Below are 22,270 nucleotides of genomic sequence, written 5' to 3' on the forward strand. Positions count from 1 at the left end.
AGAGGGAGGTATTCTGGGAAAAGTCATCAGCGACAGTTTCCCGGATGGAGTGGTAAGTTCCTGCTTGGCACGGGGGCTGCTGCTGCTGCTATTGCACACTCAATAAACACTGTGCTACATTTGCAGTAAAATCCCCACAAATCACTAAGCCAATTAAATAAAAACGCAAATTTGTGCTTTCTGATTAACAGATAAATCACATTAAAATGCTCCCCGTCTGGCCATTCCCCATTAGCTCCTTGGTGCTGGTGATTTGGTGGGGGTATGTGGAAAGCGAGGTAAGCCAGCCTAGCCTGCTTATGCTGCAGATGCCAGGGCTTGGCAGGGAGGTGGCCTCTGCAGGGAAAATGCAGAACATTTTGGCTGCTCCTACCACTCACACACCTCCCACGTATTTCCTGGCCACCTCAGAGCCAGGGCCTGCCGCCCCATCTTGGCCTGTTTTGACAGGGCCAGTCCAGCTGTGTCCAGGAGACTCTAAAATGAGAGTCAGAATGTGGAGAGATGATTTATTGCTTCTTTGGGGGTGGGGTGGGTATTGAGTACAGTTTTCTTGTTAAAAAACAGCTGAGCTGTTTGCTGTTTGTACTGTTGTAGGATACAATGCGAACACACATGTAATCACACCAAGAAACACTTACATTTATCCCATACATACATCCATATAGATTTTTGCAGACATGGAAACACATGCCTTCTAAACATGTGTATTTATGTGCTTGCACACATACACACACGGAGTACACATTCATGCACACATATGCACACACATGCGCTACACACTTGTATATACATGTACATACACAGGGTATACATTCATTTGTACACTTGCAGACACATATCTCATACACATTTGTGCACATGCATATGCACATACGCACAGTACACATTTATTTACGGACATGCACATATACATGCAGTTTCATGCAATGCTGATGTATGTGTACATCCACGCTCCAAGCCTACATTGCACAGACTTCTGTCCACCCACATTTATCTCCCATGTTGTATCAAATTTAAGATGCTATCCTGTGAGATGTAGCTTTTTTTTTTTTTTTATGTCTCCTGTCATGATTTCTGCCTGGCTAATAGCAATTGTAAGATGCTATCAGGTATAAAGTAGGATGTAAACAGTTTTCAGAGATGTTAAAATATGAAAAACACACACCTCTTGGAATTGATGAAATATGTTAAGTGCACATACACGGGAAGACTTCTATATCCAGAGATATTTATGCATCCATAGAGCCTCATAAACACATGCCTGGTGCGCATGGAGGAGGGAGCAGTGTGGTAAGCCAGAGTGGGGTAGTGGGGGGCTATGGACAGCTGGCTGGATTCAGCTCCATACTTACTAGCTGCATTATGAGACACCATTTCTTTATTTGCAAAACAGAGATACGAGGGATGCCTGGGTGGCTCAGTGGTTAAGTGTCTGCCTTTGGCTCAGGGCATGATCCTGAGGTCCCAGGATCAAGTCACATCAGGCTTCCTGCATGGATCCTGCTTCTCACTCTGCCTATGTCTCTGCCTCTCTCTCTCTCTCTCTCTCTCCCTCCCTCTCTCTCTCTCTCTGTGTGTGTGTGTGTGTGTGTGTGTCTCGTGAATGAATAAATAAAATCTTTTAAAAAAAGAATATTATCTCTAAAAAAAGATACGATTCTTGTGAGTTGTTACGAGGAGGATGCAAGTAAGCGAGCTGGTACAGGTAGAGTGATCAACATGGGACCTGGTATGGGTAAATACAGCTATTGCTATTACAATTATAGACATATCCACAGATATGCAAATATGTGCACTAGGCATCTTGGTTCTGGTATAATGATCGTGTCTCAAGTTTGGCCTCTCTGGGTTAGATGTGCCTTTGATACACATTTATGTTGTTATAAGCTATGAGTTTTCTCCTTTCAGATCCAGCAGGCAAAATTCTATGAAAACATCATGAAAATCCTCAGGCCCAAGCCAGACTATTTTGCTGTTGGATACTACGGCCAGGGATTTCCCTCCTTTCTGCGGGTGAGTATGCTGGTGACTGAGACCCAGGCCAGAGGCCTGGGGCCTCTCAGCTGTCACTTTGTGCTTCAAGGAACCGCTTATACTCAGACTCTGTGTTCTCCTCCTTCCAACTGCTGCCCTCACCGCCAGCATAAGCCCAGTGCCTCTATCATTACCACCCTCAGCCACCCCATGTTTCTCTAGATATACAGAAACCAGAGCTACTCTGCGAGGCACTAGCTCCCCATCCCTTGAGTGAGGCATTCAAGGGGAGCTGGATGCCTTCTGCTACCCAGCAGGCATAGCAGAGCACTAGTTCTCAGACCCTTTGGGCTCAAGAATCTCTTTTCTCTCTGAAAAATTATTGAGGTCCTCAATGAACTTTTGTATTTATAGACTGTCTACATCTACCATATTCAACATTAAAACTAAGAAAATTTAAAAATATTTATCAGTTTATCTAAAAATAACAATAATTAACCTGTCATGTTTTAACACAACTTTCATCTTTATGAAAAATAGTTATATTCTCTAATAAAAATGCGTGCAGTGAGACTATCTCATATTTCTGCAAATCTCTATAATGTTTAGATTAAGAGAGTCTAGTGTCTTATACCTGTTTCCACAATCTGTTGTGATACCACACAGCATGCAGTTTCTGGAACTTAAGGATACACGTTCCAGGATCCTATTCCCATAGATCGCATTTCAGCAAGTCTGGAGCTAGGCTTGGGGATCTGAAATTTTAGAAGTCTCCTAGGCCCTTCTGACAATCCCCCAGATTTGGAAGTACTGATATACCGAGGTGACAGACGTGGGTTTGGACTGAAGAACTTATAGGCCATTAGAAGTGGCACAGATGGTACAGATATGGTCTAGAACATGGATTCTCAACTTCAGCTCTTTTGACATTTTAGATCAGGTTATTCTTCATTATGGCAACTGTTGTCTGCATTGAAGGGCATTAGTAGCATCCTGGGCCTCTACACACTGAGTTCTAGTACCTCTCCCTCTCCCAAGTTGTGCCAACCAAAAATATTTCCTGACATTGCCAGTGTCCCTTAGGAAACAAATCAACCCCCATCTGAAAACCACTTATTGAGAGGAGGCTAACTCAGTCAAAGAAGGATAAAGTGTATATTTCTGTGGAGCTAGAGCCAGGAGCCAAGTGATGAAGGACCCGAATGCTGATACCTTCCATCCTACAGGCCCAGCCCACATGGCCCATGAAAAGCAGGAAGGACATTTTGTGATTAAGTAAACAGAAGACAGGTATGACACACTGAGAGCCAAGTGATGAATAATTCTGAAAGCTGTACACAGAAGAGTTTGAAGAAGTTCTCAACATCCATGATACCCTCTCCTTTTAGAATCTATCTTTTTAAAGAAGTGGTGTGCCTAGGTAGGTTGGGAACTGAGCTTCTCCTTTCTGTGGTGAGGAAGCAGAAAGGAGAGAGATTTATAGGAGGTCACCATAGCTCTACACTCATGTCATAAGCCTCCCAGCTTTGCTTATATCACGTTCTCCAGGCCTAGGCTCTGAGATCTCTGTTGGGTGTCATTTCTCTGCAGAACAAGGTGTTCATCTACCGAGGAAAGGAGTATGAGCGGAGAGAAGATTTCCAGATGCAGCTGATGAGCCAGTTCCCCAATGCAGAGAAGATGAACACAACCTCTGCCCCCGGGGAGGACGTGAAGAATGCCCCAGGCCAGTGTATCCTTGGAGAATGGCCCATCCAAGGGGCCAGGCAGAGGCAGCTCTCCTGGGACGTTAGCCCACAGAGCCCCACCTAAGAGCTTAGAGCTGCTGCCAGAATCATGGCAGTAGTGCCAATTTTAGTGTCCAATGTGGGATCCAAAACTCCATCTCGGGAAAGTCTAAACATTCCATTCATTGAGCAATTCACTCATTCATTCATTCTCATAATGAATACTGTCAAGCCCTGAGTCTGTGCCAATCATTGTGCAAGGTGCTAAAGATCACACTCACAAAGTGGTCCTACCTTTAGGGAGCTTATAGTCTAACAAGTAAAAGAGGCACTGAGCAACTAATTGCACCATTAAGTATGTGTTTATAAAAACTGGGTTAATGCCAAGAGGAACCCATGCAGGACATTGTGATCTGTGATTGGGAAGGCAGAGATAGCTTCCTTGAGGAAGGTAATGTTTAAGTTTAGCAACTAGCCAAAGGTTAATAGGAGGCAAGGAGAATGGCCTAGATAGAGGAAAGGACCATCATATGCCCAGGCCTCAAGTGAAAGGAGCACAGCTGGTTCCAAAAACTGAAAGAGTGCCACAGTGCTCCTACAATAAGATCAAAACTCCTGAGTGAGGCCAGGATCATGTCCATCATCTGATCCCTGCCTGTTTCCCTAATGTCATTGCCCCTTCCTCATGATTCTTCCTTCCCTCTCTCATGCCCCTCTGGCCACAATGGCCTCATTTCTGTTGCCTAAACACATCTAGTTGGTTTTCTCTTCTTGTCATGCCCTTCCCCTAGCTCCTTTCTCATCCATCAAATCCTAACTTGATGTTACTTCCTTGAAGAGCCTCTCTCTGTCACTTATTTAAAGTAGCCTTTTCTGAAATCTTCATGAGCCTCATATCTCAAACCCTGTCTATTTTCTTTAGAGAATTTATCTCCATCTGTTATCTTTTGTGCTTTTTAAAGATTCACGTAAGCTAGACTGTAAACTCTGGGAGTGCAGAGGCTGCACTGCCTTGTTCGCTGCAGTAACTTCCCCACCTACAGCCTTGCCCCTGCACAAAGCTGACTCTGAGAAACTACCTGTTGATTAATAGAAAACAGAAAGAAGAGAGAAAGAAGAGAGAGATAGACAAATAGAGACAAGAAGGAGGGCAGGATGAAGGGAGGGAGTCAGTTCACTGGAGTCCACAGAGGAGGACACAAGAGACACGAGATGATGCCAGTGAGATTGGGTAGGTGATGGCGTTCCTAAGGGTCAGGAGTGGACACTGGGCCCGAAGCAGGACTCCCGGTGTCAGAGAGCATATAAATCCAAGGACTAGGCAGACAGCTGAGTGGAGATACACTCATCCACCTTGGCTCCCTGCACTGCACCCTGTAGCACAAATTAAGTTACAGTCTTTAAAACAGGGTTGACAGGTTGCATGGCTGGTCTGCTAAGTCTGCTGAACCTTAATCCAAATATTTTTCCCTTGGGTGATAAATATTCATCTGTAACCTTTTCATTATGCTCACCTGCCCTTCATGCCTGCTCTACCATGGTATTTGCGAGAGGAAATGCAACTAGTCCTGGGGCTGACTGGTTACAGATGTGACTTTGATTACAGACAAGACAGGAGATTAGTACTAAGGCCCTTCTTAAGTGGACTCCTGGTGTTGAATAGTTCTCTGGCCCTGTAGCTTAGGGCAGAGGGGGAGCATGTGCTATGAAGTCATCCTATGATATGTGGGCCTGATTCAGTGCCAGGAATCAAGTGGACAAGGGAAAAGGGCTGACATTTCTTAAATGTCCCCTTCATGCCATGCATGGGACTGAGTGCTTTGTAAATATTATTTCTTTAACTCCCATAAAACTCTATAAGATGAGCATTATTTTTGTCCTATTTCATAGAGAAGGACTGTGTAGTGCAGAGAGGTAAAGTAGTTTTCCTAAGATTACAAACCTAGTTAGTGATAGAGGTGAGATTCGAACTCCAAGATCTCTCACAAAGTCTGTATTCTTTCTATAATGCCATTACTTTCATCAAGATTCATGAAGATAATGTTCTTTATTAACTATTTACCATGCACCATGCATTGTTTCATTTTACCCTTATAGTAATCCTATGAGCTGGGGATTATTACTCTGTATTTTGCAAATAAGAAAAACAAGGCTCAAAAAAACCTAAGCAGCTTACACAAGGTCCTAGGCACTGATGGAGTAGGATTTGAACTCAGGCCTGCTTATTGCCAAAATCTGAGCTTGTAATGTTCTATTCTCTCACCTTCTCTAGTGGAGCTAACAAGTAGCTTGAAAGGGTGACATATTTCATGTCTTCTTATTTAAGTATCATGTGAGGGAAGACATTTGAAACAAAGGTCTTTTAGTTGACTGTCTTCTATCTCCCACCTTCCCCCTGCCTAGACCTCAGGGTCACAATTCCATGCACATATTCAACATGTGGTGAGGCACTAGCCATGCATCCTCCTGGACATGATTTGAGGGCTCTGGTGTCACTGGCTTCCCCAGGACAGGTTTGGATTCTCCTCTTGGACCAAGGCCAATTGCTAAGATCAGTAGATATGGCCTAGAACATTCTCTAAAACAAGAGCTGGCAAACTTTTCTGTAAAGGACAAGATAGGAAATATTTTAGTTGTTGTGGGCTGTGTGGTCTCAATGTCATAACTACTCAACTCTGTTGTTCTAGTGGGAGAACAGCCATGGATATAACACATAAATGGATTAGTGTGGAAACCAAAGTGGTTTCCCTCCTAGAGAAGGCTGTTGGCTGTATGGCTTGAGAAAGAAAATAGTTTTCCTGAATATTACAGAAGTTCTTCCCATGAGACCTGGCATTATATTCTCTCTCAATCTCTCTCCTCCCACCCCCCTCTCTGAGGGACTCTCATTTAATGTGGAAATATTCTTCAGAGATAAAATAATTAAATCTCTAGCATATTAGTATGGAGTGAGTTTAGTAGAGGGGGACAACTGAGTTTAACTTGGAATTATATTTTGGCCATTTCTTCTGTTTGAAAGAATCATAACCTCTGCCATCAGAAAGATCACAATGTGGTGGAGGAAAGGGGGACAAGACATGGAGTTAGAGAGATAAGAGTCCTAAGTTCAGGCAAAATGCCATGGATCGTCAGAGGGAGGAAACAACATCCGACTGAGGGTAAATTGAATGCTCATGGAGCCTGTGGTATTTGACATTTGCCTCAAGGACTCATGGGGAGAGGAGGTAATATAAGAAAATATTTCAAGCAAAGGGCATAGAAGAATCTTTTGGATAGCCGGAGATAATGATGGGACATGGGTTGGGGTCATATTAAAGTAACCTTGAAAGCCAATAAGAAGAGTTTGTGATTCCTTAGTTGGCAGAAATTTCAGGTTCAGGAGAGATTTTTTGGAGTTATTGTGGTCATTGGGTAGAATGAAGGATGAGAGTACTTGGATACTTAAAGAAGAGAAATGAGCAAAGGAGACATGGTAGACAGAGGAAGGGAAGCAGGAGCCGGGGAATAGGACCAGTGATGACTAGTTTTGTTTATTTGCATTGCCATGTTATAAGTTTAAAATGCATAAAGGTCTAAAATAGGCAGATAAAGCTCCCATTGTGTGTGCCTGTGGCAGGCATCACTAATCATCATAGAACTCTTTCCCACTGAGCCTGGACACAGCCTTATAATCCTGCCACAGGCAGTTACTTTCAAGCTTTCAGAGATGGAATGCAAAATGATATCTATCTGCATGCTCTAAAGCAATGCTTTTCAAATTTAAGGATACATGTGTATCACCTGAAGATCTTTAAGGATGCATGTGTATCACCTGAAGTCTGTAGATAAAACTACAGACTCTGATTCAGTAGGTCTGAGGTAGGGCTTGAGACTCACCATCTCTAATAAGCCTTCAGGTGATATGGTGCTGCTGGTCTAAGGACCACACTGATTAGCAGTCTGGGGTCAAAGAACCCTGATCAGGGGGTTAAAAGACCCAAATACATACCTCTGTTCTGTTCTCACAAGCTGTGTGACTTTTCATAATTTTTCTGGCTTCTTTGACCTTGAAGTCCTCACCTATGAAATGAGGACCACCTACATTAGTAAAACTACTCAGTGGAATTGGCGGGATGAAAGGAGACCATGAGGATATGAGCCCTGCAATTGATTGAGGACTATAAACTCATTAGATTGTATTACTGTTAATATAGAAATGAGGATGATGATGATTAAGGACCACAAACCAACTATTAGCAAGGGCTGAGCCCTGGGATAAGTTGCAAGTGACAGGCAGTTCTGTTAAGGACCATGGTGACTACTAACTTGTTATTAGAACCTACTTGGCAGCCAGGAACCTGAAGTCAGACATTCAATAAAATTTGGCCCCAGAAGGGCTGTCCTAGGAGGTCTCACCTGGGACCTGCTATATTTGGAACTGTCTCTGCAGCTGACAACACATTGTGACCCTTAACTGCAAGAATCCCAGACATCCAGTGTTTCACTGTCCAGCCGGTCTTGGATGAACACCCAAGGTTCAAGAATAAGCCAGTGCCTGACCAGATAATAAAGTAAGGCACACAGTTCACTGGAAGGAGGGATGGGGAAGAAAATCCCATGGGGCTACCGAGCTGAGCTGGTGACATGACAGTCCCTGGTCCCCTTCTAGTTCTTTCTCTGGGTTAGCCAGCCTTCTATCCCTTTTCCTCTTGGGAAAAGAATCACCTGACCCCCATTAGCCATCTAGGCTCTTCCCCTGAAAAGGCTGAAGCCAGAGATGAGAGGGATGAGGCACAGCAAATCCTTAGGAAGCAGCAATGACATTCACTGAACTGGAGGGGGAGAGCCTGTCACTCAGGTGACACAGTGGTTCCAAGGAATCCATAGCAGAATGTGGGCTGTGCAGGCAACAGGCAGGGTGGGGACAGAGGGACAGCGGTCATCCTGAGCACGTTTTTTCCAAAGGGACATCTTTTCAGCATTTGTTGAAATGTGACAGTGCATTGACTGTAGATGTGCTCTGTCTATAATAAAGGGGCATTAGAGGAAGCAGCATGAAGGCAGGTCTCCCATCTGTTCAGTACCAGATTGCAAGGTCAGTAATGAAGCCGTGAGGCAGGGGGTCTGTGGGACACCCCTCCAAGCTGCCCAGTTTACCCTCCTCAGACCAAGGTACCCACTATAGCACCTGGAGTGCCTTACTAAAAGGTCTCTCTTCTGATAGGACAGTAGGGAGCAAGAGGTTTTTGCGAGAAGAGAGACCTGTCCCCTCAGGGAGAGGCAGTCCATCTCGGCAGTCTCACGCTAGTGCAGGAAGCTGAGCAGGCCTAGCTCAACTCAGATCTGAGCCTCCCCTCACCCTTAACTATCCAGCTAGCACCGTGCCCTGCTGGCTTCAGTGTTAGAATGTCCCCAGAGATTTAGGAAGAGTGATGTGAGGGGTGGTTGGGATTCCTTAGGAAATCCTTAGAAGGTACTCCTGGAACATGAGGGTAGGACTGGAGGCATATCTAGATCCTTCATTGAGGTCACAGAAAATGATGACCCAAGTGTGTATTAATACTAGAGTTCCAACTCCTCAGGTACACGAAGGGGTACTGTGTTCTCATAGGACATAAGACTAGTCCAGCTAGCCTAGCTTCTAAATCACTTTTTGAGGAGCATCTGATTTTAAATGCTACCACAAGGGTACTACCAGGTCTGAAGTTTACCAGAATGAGCCTCCCTGGACAGCACAAGTTCAGCTCAGGTTCTGCGTCCGCAGCCTGGCATGCTACCAGAACCTCCGCCTCTTCCTATCTTGCAGCTTTTATAAATCCAACTACGTGCAAAAGTTCCACTACTCCCGGCCTGTGCGCAAAGGGACCGTTGACCCTGAGAATGAGTTTGCTGTGAGTATCCCCTACACCCTTAGCAGCCTTGATCATTGAAAAGCCACGGGCCACCTTTCCCAGCCAGAGCAGGTAGCTGCCAGTGTCAGGGTGGGAGGGCATTTGATCCAAAGCAGAAAGAAGTAAAAGTAACATCTGTCAATATAATGACGCCCATTCTCCAGTCTTTTCCGTTGGGTTTGTTTTCATTTCTTGAGCCCTGCCATGTTTCAGATACAGTCCAGGCCTTGTGTAAGATGTACCTTTCAGCCGCAGGGCATTTGGACATTTCTAGAAGGTAGGAACCCTCAGTCTAAGCAGGGGTGTTGATGAGGTCAAACCTTCCAGGAAATAGTAATAAGAAGCCACAGCGATTTCAGTTTCCAATATCCCCTGTATGCTTCCCAGCTAGGATTTGTCCTATGTTCCCAAGGCTGGCATGAGGAAGTAGCTCAAAGTTTCTCTCAGTGCTTTGCCTTAGACTGTGATTCTTCATATTTTGGGAGTCATGGGCCCTTTCAGAATGTTCCACTGTAAACCCTCCCCTCAGAGAATGCAGGTAGATGCATTCAATATTGCTAAAAAATCCTGACTATTCAGAGACCCAGATTGAACCCTACTGGGCTAAATCCAGAGAAAACTTTAGCTTCACATCCAGAAAGAATTCTTAAGGGTAAGGTGGAAGTGTGTTTCTAGGTCTTGAAACATTTATTTGTACTCTGGGTAGATGAGAGTTTTGAAGGCCTAGTTGGGTTCTTGCCAAACTTCTCTGATAGCCAGGTTTCATAAGTGTGTTGCTTTCCTGCCCTTGCCACCTTCTGCCCATGGGACAGTCGATGTGGATCGAGAGAACCTCCTTCATAACTGCGTACAAGCTTCCAGGGATCCTGCGCTGGTTTGAAGTGGTTCACATGTCCCAGGTGAGTCTCCAGGCCTTCTGGGCATAGCCAGTCTTAGGAGTTCCTTTAACTGTAAGGTGATAAGCTTTTATTCAAAGCCACTGTGGAAATCCTAGCATTTCAATGCAGGAAGGGACCTGAGGCACCATCCTGATTATCTGCTTTCAGATTTCTCGTTTAAGCATCAGACAAGTTCCCACCACCACCACCACCCCGCCCCCCCACCACCACCCCACCTCCCCCCTCGCAAATGAAAACTACACAGAATCCTATTATAAGCTGATGAATGAGAGCTTTGGTGGTTAGGTACAGCAGAGAAGCAGAGGGCCTGCAGTATCATGCCCTCAGTCATACCCTCATCTCTTCCTATATCAGCAACTCCGTGGGGCTCCTCTGCAGAACCCCACTGTTAACTCATCTTATAGTTGGATAAACTGAGGCTCAGAGAGAAAAAAAATCACACAGAGGCAAAGCTCTGGCTAGACTGCAATTGTCTGAACTCCCCTTGGGGAGCTAGCATGTCTTTTGCTTCTCAATACACTTGAGGGGCTCCATGTTCCTAAACAGCTAAGGGTCTTGCAGCTCCCAGGATGCAAAGCAAAGGCCAGGGTTTTCATGAGGCAGCTTGAAAAGTGGGAACATATTCAGGGCATCACTCATTTAATAAATATTTAACGAGTACCCTACACATGTCAAGCACCTAGAGATTTTTCAGTGGAGCTTACATTCTAATGGGGAAGACATACTGAAAAGTCAAAGTGAATATAATATGTCATGGTGATGACCAGTATGGGGGAAAATGTAAGAGGTGGTGGCAGAGAGGTGCGATCCTGAATAGAGTGGTCAGAGAAAGCCTCCCTGCCAAAATGGCTTTTTGAGCAAAGGCCTGGTGGAAATGAGGGAGTGGTCCACACCGAGAAGGGCATTCTAGAACAGAGGGAGCAGGAAATGCACAGGCCCTAGGAACAGAAAATGCTTGTGTCGGATTCGAAGCAAATGAGGCTGAGTAGTAGGAGCCTGATGCCAGATCCTGTAGTACCTTGTAGACCACCATAAGTATGTTAGCTTTTCCACTGAGTGACATGGAACCCTGAGCAGAGAAGGGACATGTCTGACTGATGTTTTCAAGCTACTATCTTATCAGCTTGAGACCATCCCACTCTAGCCCTTAATGTCTCCCAGCAGCTTGATGGCCCTCCAGTGTTCTTCTCACGGGCTTGGCCTAGACTTTAGGGAAAATATCACAATGATGGTGACATCAGCAAACATTTACCAAGCATGTGCTAAACTGTTCACAAGCACGATCTCATTTAACTCCCTCCACAGTGCTGCAAAGTAGGTATTATTATTCTCCCATTTTACAGATGAGGGAATGGATGTACAGTGTGAGTTTGTGCATTATTTAAGTTTAGTGAAAGAAGAGGGGTTTGATTTTCACCTCCTATATCAGGCATCTGGACCAGATTCACTCTCTCGTTCCTGAATGTGTCCCTAGCCCATCCTGGCAATAAGCAGCACCCTGGAAAGAAAGAAACTATTCATGCCCTTTGCTTATGGGACACATTGGTATGTGATAAGCTTTGACAAGTGTCCCAGGCACGGGATCAAGGGCTTTACAGCATTATCCTATATAATCCTCACAAAACCTTGCAATGTATATAGACTATTACTAATACCATTTTTTGAGGTGAAGAATAAGAAATTTTGTGCTAGTATGTAGTCTCCTCCCAACTTGGCTCTGGCTATGTGTCTTATCTTCTGGTGGTACTCTTCTCCAGCTGTCCCTGCTAGGCTGCGGACAGATGAGGGAGTTCCCATCATACTCCTTGCCCTCTCCACTCCCCTCAACCCATCTATGGTATTTCTCCTCAAAGCACTATATAACTTGCCAATGGGTTTATTTGTAATATCTGGAATTTTAAACATAATAGCAATATAATCTCCCCTAAAATATAAGCTCCAGGAAGTGATATTTTTGTCCATTTTGCTCCCTACCAGATCTCTGAGTACAAAAATTAGGCTCAGACACATAATTGGTGCTCAAGATTATATGTTAAGTAAATCCATCAATCAGTCACTCGGTTGATATGCAGGAACCCTTCATATCTGAGTTGGTTGTTTTATGAACTCAGGATTGTGAAGTTAGGGAAGAGTCAACATTTTTGTTTTGCTTCATTTATCCGGATACCTTTTGAGAGAAGGGGTTTAAAAAACATCCAAAAAGTTGATCAGAGTGAATTTATCTCTAAGAGCCTCTCTCAGCTGAGTTACTTCAGGATGAGAACTCAGGATGAGAACTTCAGGATGGCTCAGACATAAAAGTTTCATGCCTGCCAAGTGAGTTCCTTTTCAAAAAAATTTTGCCCTATATGAATTTGTATCTCCTTCCCAGTTGTTTCTTTCACGAATTGTCATGACTACAGTACTGTTTGTACAGAACGGTGTTTTCTGATGGAATTCAAGTGTCAGTTCTGCATTTTGAGGGTTCTTTCCTTGTTCTTGGCCCTGGGAACATGCAGTCTTCACAAGAGGTTCAGAGACCCATATTAACTAGCTATATAATGTTGGACAGACACTGTATATCTCCAGGCCTTGGTTTTCATCACCTGTAAACTATGGAGTTTCATAGCTGAAAGGCACCACCATAGAGGTCATTTAGTCCAAAAGCTACAAATTAAAAAACCTTCAGAAGCCAACAAGATACTGTAAATATGTGAAATAGTCGCATTAAGATACCAGGGAGTGGCGGAAGCTGTAGCAAGCACCCTCCAATTGGATTAAATCTTTAAAACATGAGAACTTGTGTTTGGGCTAAATAATAGGCCTTTCCAGGTCCAATTTGGCCTACAGGTCTCCAGTGTGCAAACCTGAGCCTGGTTCTTGTTCAGTCCCATTATTTGCTTATAAAGATACACAGAAGGCCACAGTAGACTTGAACTGTTCAAGCGATCAATGGTAGGAGTAAATTCTAACAACAACGCCTGTCTTGTGCAGCTCATGGGACTCCTAAGAGGATTTAGGAGGGTGATATGAGGGAAATGCCTTTGAAGAATATGAAATGCCTCTTGATTGCAAGGAATACCATCACCTCATCTTTCGGCTGATGTTTCTTCCCTTTAAGACTGTTTCCAAGTATTTTCTTCCCTATAATTTTGTTTCCCCTCACAGCAAGTTGGGCAACCATTACACACCCTATACTGCTGATAAGGAAACCAAGACTCAGCTGAGAAAAAGGGCCAGAGACCCAAGGACTTGACTAAGTCCTAAGTACCAATATAAGGCAAGTTTGGTAGCAGAGTACAGGCTGTCTATGGTGGGAGAAGTTCGCCTGTGGAATCAGGACCACCCTCTCCCCCATTTCTTTCCAGCGCTGCTGCCCCAGCCTAAGAGGATTTAGGAGGGTGATATGAGGGAAATGCCTTTGAAGAATATGAAATGCCTCTTGATTGCAAGGAATACCATCACCTCATCTTTCGGCTGATGTTTCTTCCCTTTAAGACTGTTTCCAAGTATTTTCTTCCCTATAATTTTGTTTCCCCTCACAGCAAGTTGGGCAACCATTACACACCCTATACTGCTGATAAGGAAACCAAGACTCAGCTGAGAAAAAGGGCCAGAGACCCAAGGACTTGACTAAGTCCTAAGTACCAATATAAGGCAAGTTTGGTAGCAGAGTACAGGCTGTCTATGGTGGGAGAAGTTCGCCTGTGGAATCAGGACCACCCTCTCCCCCATTTCTTTCCAGCGCTGCTGCCATCTGCCCTGGGGCAGGCTTCCTGACCTGTTGTGTGTGGGGAGAAGGACAAAAGGAGAGTGCATGAGTGTGGTATAATAACCCCTAGCGGGGCTGACACTTGGGAGGCAATCAATCAATGGAGCCGGCCCCATTATCCCAATCATTGCTTTTATTCCTGTTATCAGCCCCTGACATCCAGGCCTCCCACCAAATACATAACCCCCATAACTCTGCTGAGAGATATATAGTCAGTCATAGGTGAGAAACCAAAAGACTTTTCATTTTCATTCTCTATTCCTGATGGCTATAATGAGGTTAAAGGCAGAGATTCAAAAATAGCTTCAGAAATGAGGGAAAAAGCCAATCAATAGGACTTTCCATTTTTAATAACTCACATTAAAGCTTGTGTGTTTCAGACATGCCAGGCTATTGTTGAAATCCAGGTGTGGTGCTGGTCTCAATCCATGTGGTCGTGATAGATCTCCTTTAGAACTCAGTCTAGTTCTCGGCTTTGTAAAGGCCCTGCAGGGCTGGTCTGTGTGCTTGCCAGAAATGAGATGATGGGTTGCAGCTTGTGGCATATGGACTGCAGCCGTCACCAGCCCAAGCAGCCTTCCCTTAGACTTCATTTCCCTCATTGTATATGTGCATGTTTGAATGTGTTTGTGTGAATGTGGCAAATGTGGGAGTGCGCAGAAAGAGGAGGAGTCTACTCCCGGGGCCTTCTCACTGCAGAGAGCAGCCATCTTCAGAACTTCCCAGAAACAAGGGGATGAGGAGCCTAGGATTTCACAGATACAAGGAAATGGTTTTAGAAGATGACCAAGAGCATGGCTGTAGAGGCTGGTTCTGTCTTTCTCATACGTAGTAGATATAACAACTCGCAGGTGCCACTTTTCAAAGAACGCTGCTATGAGTCAAGTGTTGTATTATCTTAGGCAATCTTTGCTATATACCCAATGAAGCAGGCACTATATCACCATCATTTCACAGATGATAAAATGTCGAGTCCCTTCTTCCAGGAAGTCCTTTCCAGTTACTCAACCCTTCCATACAGCTTCTACCCTGCCCAGCCCATAAGACTTCCCTTCTTGAAAGGACTACTGCCAATGTCCTAACAGGAAACAAGAATTAATAACAGTGACTACCAGCTATTCTTTTTTAAATTTTTTTTTAATTTTATTCATTTATTCATGAGAGACACCAAGAGAGAGAGGCAGAGACACAGGCAGAGGGAGAAGCAGGCTCCATACAGGAAGCCTGATGTGGGACTTGATCCCCTGACTCTGGGATCACACTGAGCTAAAGGCAGATGTTCAACCACTGAGCCACCCAGGCGTCCCTACCAGCTACTCTCTGAAGCAGGTTTTCCTATCCTCGTTTTACCGGAGTCAACCAAAGCTCAGAAGGGTTAGAAAACTTGCCCAAGGTCACACAGCTATAAAAAATGGCAGAGCTGAGATTTATACTCAGGTTTTATTTGTTCAGTTCAAAAATCCACAAACTACAGCTTGAGGGCCAGACCTGACCTGCACCTATTTTTGTAAATAGTTCTACGGTAACAGCCAGGCTCATTCATTTACATATTGCCTATAGCTGCTTTCTCTGCAAAGCAGGGCTGCCTCTATGCCACAGAGCTTAAGATATTTACCGTCTGGCCCTTTCACAGAAAAAGCATGCAGACCTCCTTCTTTAGTTGTGTATTCCAGATTGCATCTTTTGAAAATCACACAATCACACCGTTTTACCAGTTCCCATTTGATGAGACTCCATTTATATTGCTTTCTAAGAGGTGCTGAAAAGGGGTTTAGTTTGATCTTCTCACCTAAATTGAACTCACCTCGGAGCAGTGATCCTTTATACAACAACCAACCTTAGGACCTCCTATAGGCCAGCCTGGGTGATCAGATTGCCAGCTGCCCACACAGCTAATAGCTTACACATAGTAGGTGCACAACTGGAGGGGAATTAGAATGTGTTTGGCCCAGGTAATAAGAAGAGGAACCCCTCCCTGGAGCATGCCAGGCCTCTGAAACCCCAGCAAATGCCTGAGACTTCCTGCCTCTTCCTCCCCAGGGAAATGCCTTTCTCACTAAGCAGAAAGTTAGCCTGTCTCTCCCCAGACAGAAGACAGCTCCTAGAGCTCACTAATTATAACAAGAGCCTGTTACAGCCCCTGGGGGAGCATTGCTTCATTTGAATTCCAACCCCAAATGAAATCAATACCAATAATTATATCTGTTTTTAAAGCAACCTTCTAAAGCCCTTTCTTCTTGGTAATCTCGTTTTCAACAGACCACAATTAGCCCCCTGGAGAATGCCATTGAAACCATGTCCACGGCCAATGAGAAGATCCTAATGATGATCAACCAGTACCAGAGTGACGAAAGCCTCCCCATTAATCCGCTTTCCATGCTCCTGAACGGGATAGTGGACCCCGCTGTCATGGGAGGGTTCGCCAAGTATGAGAAGGTGAGGGCTTCCACTTTCCAGCCCCTGGTGGCAACAGAGCACTGGCAGGAGTGTTGGTGAGCAGATGTAGCTGCTTGTCACTATCTTACTATGGCTGTTTGTCTCCCAGATTGGTTGGAGACACCTCAAACACCTTCCAGGGTTTCTACAGCCCTCTCATCTCCTTTCCAACTCAATGCCACATTCTGCTGTGGCAGGAAGGAGCAGGGGAGCAAGGACCCCCTGTCCCACTGGGCACATCCACATATCTCCATCAGGAAAAGGCTCCAGATCTGAGCCAGATCACAAAAGTATAGGAGCCACAAGTCAAAGTACATGCCACTTGTGTGAACCCATCTGTTTCACAGATGACTGAAAAGACCTCTACAAATGGGAAGAAATGAAACCCAGAATCTGTGAAAATATTGAAAGAGTAGGAGACCAGCTCCAAAATGGGAGCTATCATCTAAGTATCTGGATCATAAGGTCTCTCCAGAGATGCCCACACTATTTAGCCATAGATTTTATTTTTGAGCCTCCTGGTGTCTATGGCAAAAAGGGAAATGCCAATAGTTATATGAATCACCTTTTCTACTGGGGGAAAATACCAATTTCTCAGTAGAGGAACATAGCTTTCCCAGCGTTGAAGTGGAATAAAAAGTCTTTATTTGGCTTTTACCTAGTCCCTACATTAGTGGCACAGAGGGGAAATAGACTCCTCATTCTAACACATGTCATAATGAATCCCCTATTTATCTTTCCTATGTCCTCCACTGATGTAAAAGAATACAGTGCAGTAGTATGATTCAGAGACAGTAATTCCAGTCACCTGAGCAATACTTCTAGCTACGCTTGGATATCCATTAGTCATCATCAGTAACCCTTTGCTCAGCCTTGAGAGGTGATAATACATGTTTATATGTATATACCCTGAGGACATAAGTCCCAGAAAGAGCGAGGAACACACCCAGTAAGGGAGGTGGTAAAGGGAGACAGAGCACCACAGGTGAAATACCTTCCTGAGTTCTTTTCTCTGGGGCAATGCTCTCAAACTTGAATGAGCATCAGAATCCCATGAAGGGCTTCTTCCTCCATCCCTACCTCCACTTCACCCATAGGTTCTGATTCAGTAGGTCTGGGTGGGACCCAAGAATATACATGTCTGACAAGTTCCCAAGTGATGCTGAGACATCTGCTCTGGGGAGACTTTGAGAACTTCCCCCCTGGGATTTGTGGCCCTTGCCCAGTGGGTTCTAATCCAACTCTCCAGGAAGTGGAAACAATGTCAGTCCCGACAGGTCCTGCCCCATCCAAATACCTGTGACCTCATGCCTGCTGTCCTCATATGGAGTACTCTCCCAGTAACAGAGAGATTGGTTGTGGGGTCCACACCAAATGAACAGGAAACCCAAACTGCCTGCCTGTCCTCCCCAGGCCTTTTTCACAGAGGAGTACACAAGGGATCACCCTGAGGACCAGGAAAGACTGAGCCGCCTCAAGGACCTGATTGCGTGGCAGGTAAATCATAGCTGGACTGGAATGGGGTCACCCTGCCTCCTTCCTGTCTTCTTCTGGCTCCCTTGCCTTCTGCTAGCTAGTCTCTGGCTGCCTGCCAATAACCTAATGTAACCTCTTCTCCTGTTCCTTGACTTTCTGCCCTTCTCTGAATCCATCTCCCATGAGCAGATTCATCCTGGAACTGGGATTTGGGGTACTGCACCCTTGGGGTGCCATACAGGTGCTGGGCAGCAATGCTGTGCTGCATGTTGCTAAGACTGCTCTATTGCATGCATGTTGGATTCCGAGGTGGTGGCTTTTCCCAGTGGGACTGAAATGAGAGCCAGGCCCATGACCTGACATGTGCCAATCAGATAATAGAAGATTTTGGACCCCACCCCCACCTCCTAAAGCTGACCCAGTTTGTTGCAGATAATGCTCAGATGGATTATCAGGTTTGGAAATAATTGAGGCCTTCGTTTGTTGGGGTTTTGGTCAAAGGACCTGCATTATGTGCCTCCAGAGCCAAGCCAGAAAACTTGGAAGGCGCTGTCCTTCCTACCACCCCGCTTGTCTCCCCTCTATCCCTTCTTTCCTTGTACCCCATCCCCTCCCTCCATGCTCTTCTCTGATCTCTTGTCTCCTGTACATCTGTCCCTTTCTTCTTTTCTCTTAGACCTTTCTTGGTTCTCTCCCTCCTGTCTTTTGCCTCCCTCTGCCCCTCACATCTTACTCCTCTCTTCACTTCCCTCCCTCCTTCTCTCTGCCTTTCTCGGGCTCCCTCTCCTCTGTTCTCTCTCCCTCCTTCTCTCTCCCTTTATTTCTCTCTCCCTCTCTCCCCTACTCCCTAGAGAAGAAACAGCACACAAGACCCCCCCACACCAGAGGCTTTCAAAGGACAAGGCTCCCCAACCTCGAACATCAACCTGCCCTGCAGGGACCACTCAGCACCCAGAACAGCAGGTGGGCTCCAGAGGGCAGGAGCTGGGGAGGCACAGAGCAGGGGGCAGCAGTTTGCAGCTGCCTGTCCTCCCTCCCTCTCTTCTTGCCAGTCACCATGCAAAGAAAAGCAAGCTATTGTGGTAGGGAGTTTTTGTTACTCTAGGGAAATCAGGGAATGAGAAGCATTGGGTGCAGCCTTTTTTCTTAAAATAAGGATTCCTAATTCAGGTCCTTCTCTGCCTCTGCCAATTTATGCAAAGCAAGGCTTTAAAAATGAAACAGTAAGTGCTGCACAGACACGGTTTCCTGAGTGCATTTTGTGTGTCTGGAATTTTCTCTCCCGTCTTACCTTGGGCCACCTGTGCAACCCAAACCTCCCCAAGATCCCCAGCTTCCTGAGGTCGTTATGTCCTTTACTACTCAAATAATGGTATCCCCCCTCATTATCCCCATCCTGGCAATCAGGAAGGCCTGGCTTTGATTGGGTCTCCTTCTCAGGTATTTCTGGGATGCCCCAGGGAGGGCTAGCATGTCACACAAATTTGTTTGGTTGTTGGGTGTCATTCTCAATCCATGTCACTACCCTGGGTCTCTCCACTGGGCACGTCTTATCACCTGGTAATGGTTCTTCCATGTTGTGTCCACCACACCCAAAGCACAAGCCTCATTCTCACAGCACAGCTAGTGCCAGGCTGTGCCTTCTAAAAGAACTCTATCAAAGTCTTGGAGGTAATGGAGGGACACTACAAAGAAGGGAGACTTTAGAAAAAGCGAATCATTAGACCTTACAGCTTCTAAGAGCCATTAGCTTGGCCTCTTCAGACAGTGCCCCCTAGTGGTCACCTTCTCCCCAACACACTCCCCCTGCCCCCAACAAGCCAGCATGTTACAGAAGGCCACTTCCTACCCTGTACCTACCTCAGGGGGCCGTGTCCCTCCCACTCAGGGTCCAGGCACCCTAACTATGGGCACTTAACGCTTAAAAGGTTGCCCTGTCATGGTGACGTAATATTACAGACAGCGAATTAGCTCTTCCTTGTCCCGTCTATCCATTCTTGTACCTTTATTGAGATCCTACTGTGTTTCCAGCAACTGAAATAGTGCTGGACAAAATTAGGCCTGCTCCCTGACCTCTTGGAGTTTAATTCTAAATTGGATCTTAGTTTCACAAAGCCAGATACACTTGGATTTTTCTCAAAGCCTGAGAACTTTAGATTTCAAAGGGGAATATCCTAGCACCTAGTCTAGCAACACAACAAAAACCAAAGCTTTCCAAATGTTTTCCACGTTCAACATTTTACAGATCTCAAGATCAATTGTTTCTAATTTTTTTCTTTGTAAAGATTTTCTCTATATTTATGGGCATGGAAAGATGTCTACGGTATTTTCATCTTTTAAACATTTTGTGAGATTACACACAGAAAAATACACATAGCAAAAATATACAGCACATTGATTTATCACAAAATGTATACCCATATGACCACCATTTAGATGAAGTAGAATCCTGCCAGCACCCAGGTGCCAGCTTATGTCTAGAAGCCTAGCCTAGAGTCATTGCTTGTCCTCCTCAAGGCTGACCACTCTCCTGTTTTTACAGTAATCGTTTCCTTGCTGTTTTAAAAATAGTTTTTACAACTCAGGCACTCACTCCTAAACACTGGCATTCACTTTTGCTTATTTTTGGCCTATAATACAAATGAAGCCACACAGTCTGCATTCTGTGGATCTAACTTATTTGCTCAATGTTATGTCTGTAAAATTCATTCATGTTGTACAGAGCTATCATCCATTTTCATTGATGTATATAATGGTCTGGACAACAGGATTGTGGAACTATACCAAAACATATTCATTTATTTCTCAACTGATGGAGATTTAGGTTGATTGTAGTTTGGGTTATTATAAGGAATGCTGTTCTGAACATCTTTATATGTGTCTTTGGGGCACATATATGCATAATTTCTGATGGGTGTGTACCTAGGCATGGAGTTGGTTATAGTATGCGAGAATATCTAGCTCTGGTAAATACTGCCAAACTTCAATCAGCATAGGTTAGTTTTGCCTGTTCTTGAATTTCATATAAATGCTATTATCCATATGTACTACTACACAGTATGCACTACCATGTGTCTGGCTTCTTTTACTCAACATAATGCCTTTGAGGCTCAACCAGGCTGTTGCATATATCAGAGGTTTATGTTTTTTGCTTCCCTCATCCAGGGCATGAATATACAACATACTAGTGACATACCAATTTATTGATCCATTCTCTTGTCGCAGACATTCGGGTTGCTCTTGGGTTTTGTATGGCATGAATAAAACTGCGATGAACATTCTTGTTCATGTCTTTTGGCAAACAAACTCACTTCCCTCAGTAAGTAACTAGTACTAGAATTTCAAGGTCAGGCATCTTTAGCTTTGCTGGATATCAAAAAAGGGTTTTCCCAAGAAGGAGCTTTGGCTTCCTCAATTCTCTCTGCTGTAAGTTTGTTTCCTTTGTCATCCATACCTACTCTCACTTTTACTATGTCCTTCCTTTTACTATTGTTGTGTTTAATTCGCTGTACTTTTACTAAAATTTTGAAATAGATGTCTAGATAAGTGATTTCCTGTCTTTGTTAATGTGTAAAACTCAAGCTATAAAGGTACCTCCATTCTTTAACTACATCTTAGTAGTTTTTCTATGTGGGATTTCTGTTCTTCTTCTTATTTTTTAAATAAAATCTTTGTCTTATTTCATCGATGGAGGATCTTTTCTGTTTCTTTATATTAATTGAACTTTTAAAAATAATGCTTTCTGGGATCCCTGGGTGGCGCAGCGGTTTGGCGCCTGCCTTTGGCCCGGGGCGCGATCCTGGAGACCCGGGATCGAGTCCCACGTCGGGCTCCCGGTGCATGGGGCCTGCTTCTCCCTCTGCCTATGTCTCTGCTTCTCTCTCTCTCACTGTGTGCCTATCATGAATAGATAAAATTTAAAAAAAAAAAAAACAAACAAACAAAACTCACTAGAAATAAAAGGGAACTTCCTTAAAATAATTAAGAAAATCTATTTAGCCATCTATACCATGTATTATAAGAAAAAAAAAAATAATGCTTTCTTAGGTCCTCTCTATTCTCCCTGTTTTTTTTTTTCTTTTTCCCAAATTAGTTCATTGATCCTCCCTTCCTTCCTTTTTGCTTTCTTTTCTG

At 44.5% G+C, this 22,270-nt stretch overlaps 1 protein-coding gene across 1 annotated transcript in view; it reads left to right on the forward strand.

Moving 5' to 3' along the window:
• Positions 1–22,270, forward strand: part of DOCK2 (dedicator of cytokinesis 2) — a 398,532-nt gene that overhangs the window by 367,421 nt on the left and 8,841 nt on the right. Inside the window, exons 40-46 of the mRNA XM_041750396.1 lie at positions 1,912–2,016; positions 3,568–3,709; positions 8,173–8,254; positions 9,490–9,574; positions 10,387–10,473; positions 16,484–16,660; positions 18,074–18,157. Coding sequence (XP_041606330.1) covers positions 1,912–2,016; positions 3,568–3,709; positions 8,173–8,254; positions 9,490–9,574; positions 10,387–10,473; positions 16,484–16,660; positions 18,074–18,157 — 762 coding nt within the window. The remainder of the gene's footprint in view (positions 1–1,911; positions 2,017–3,567; positions 3,710–8,172; positions 8,255–9,489; positions 9,575–10,386; positions 10,474–16,483; positions 16,661–18,073; positions 18,158–22,270) is intronic.

Source organism: Vulpes lagopus, chromosome 3 (assembly GCF_018345385.1).
Source record: "Vulpes lagopus strain Blue_001 chromosome 3, ASM1834538v1, whole genome shotgun sequence".
Classification (NCBI taxonomy): Eukaryota; Metazoa; Chordata; class Mammalia; order Carnivora; family Canidae; genus Vulpes; species Vulpes lagopus.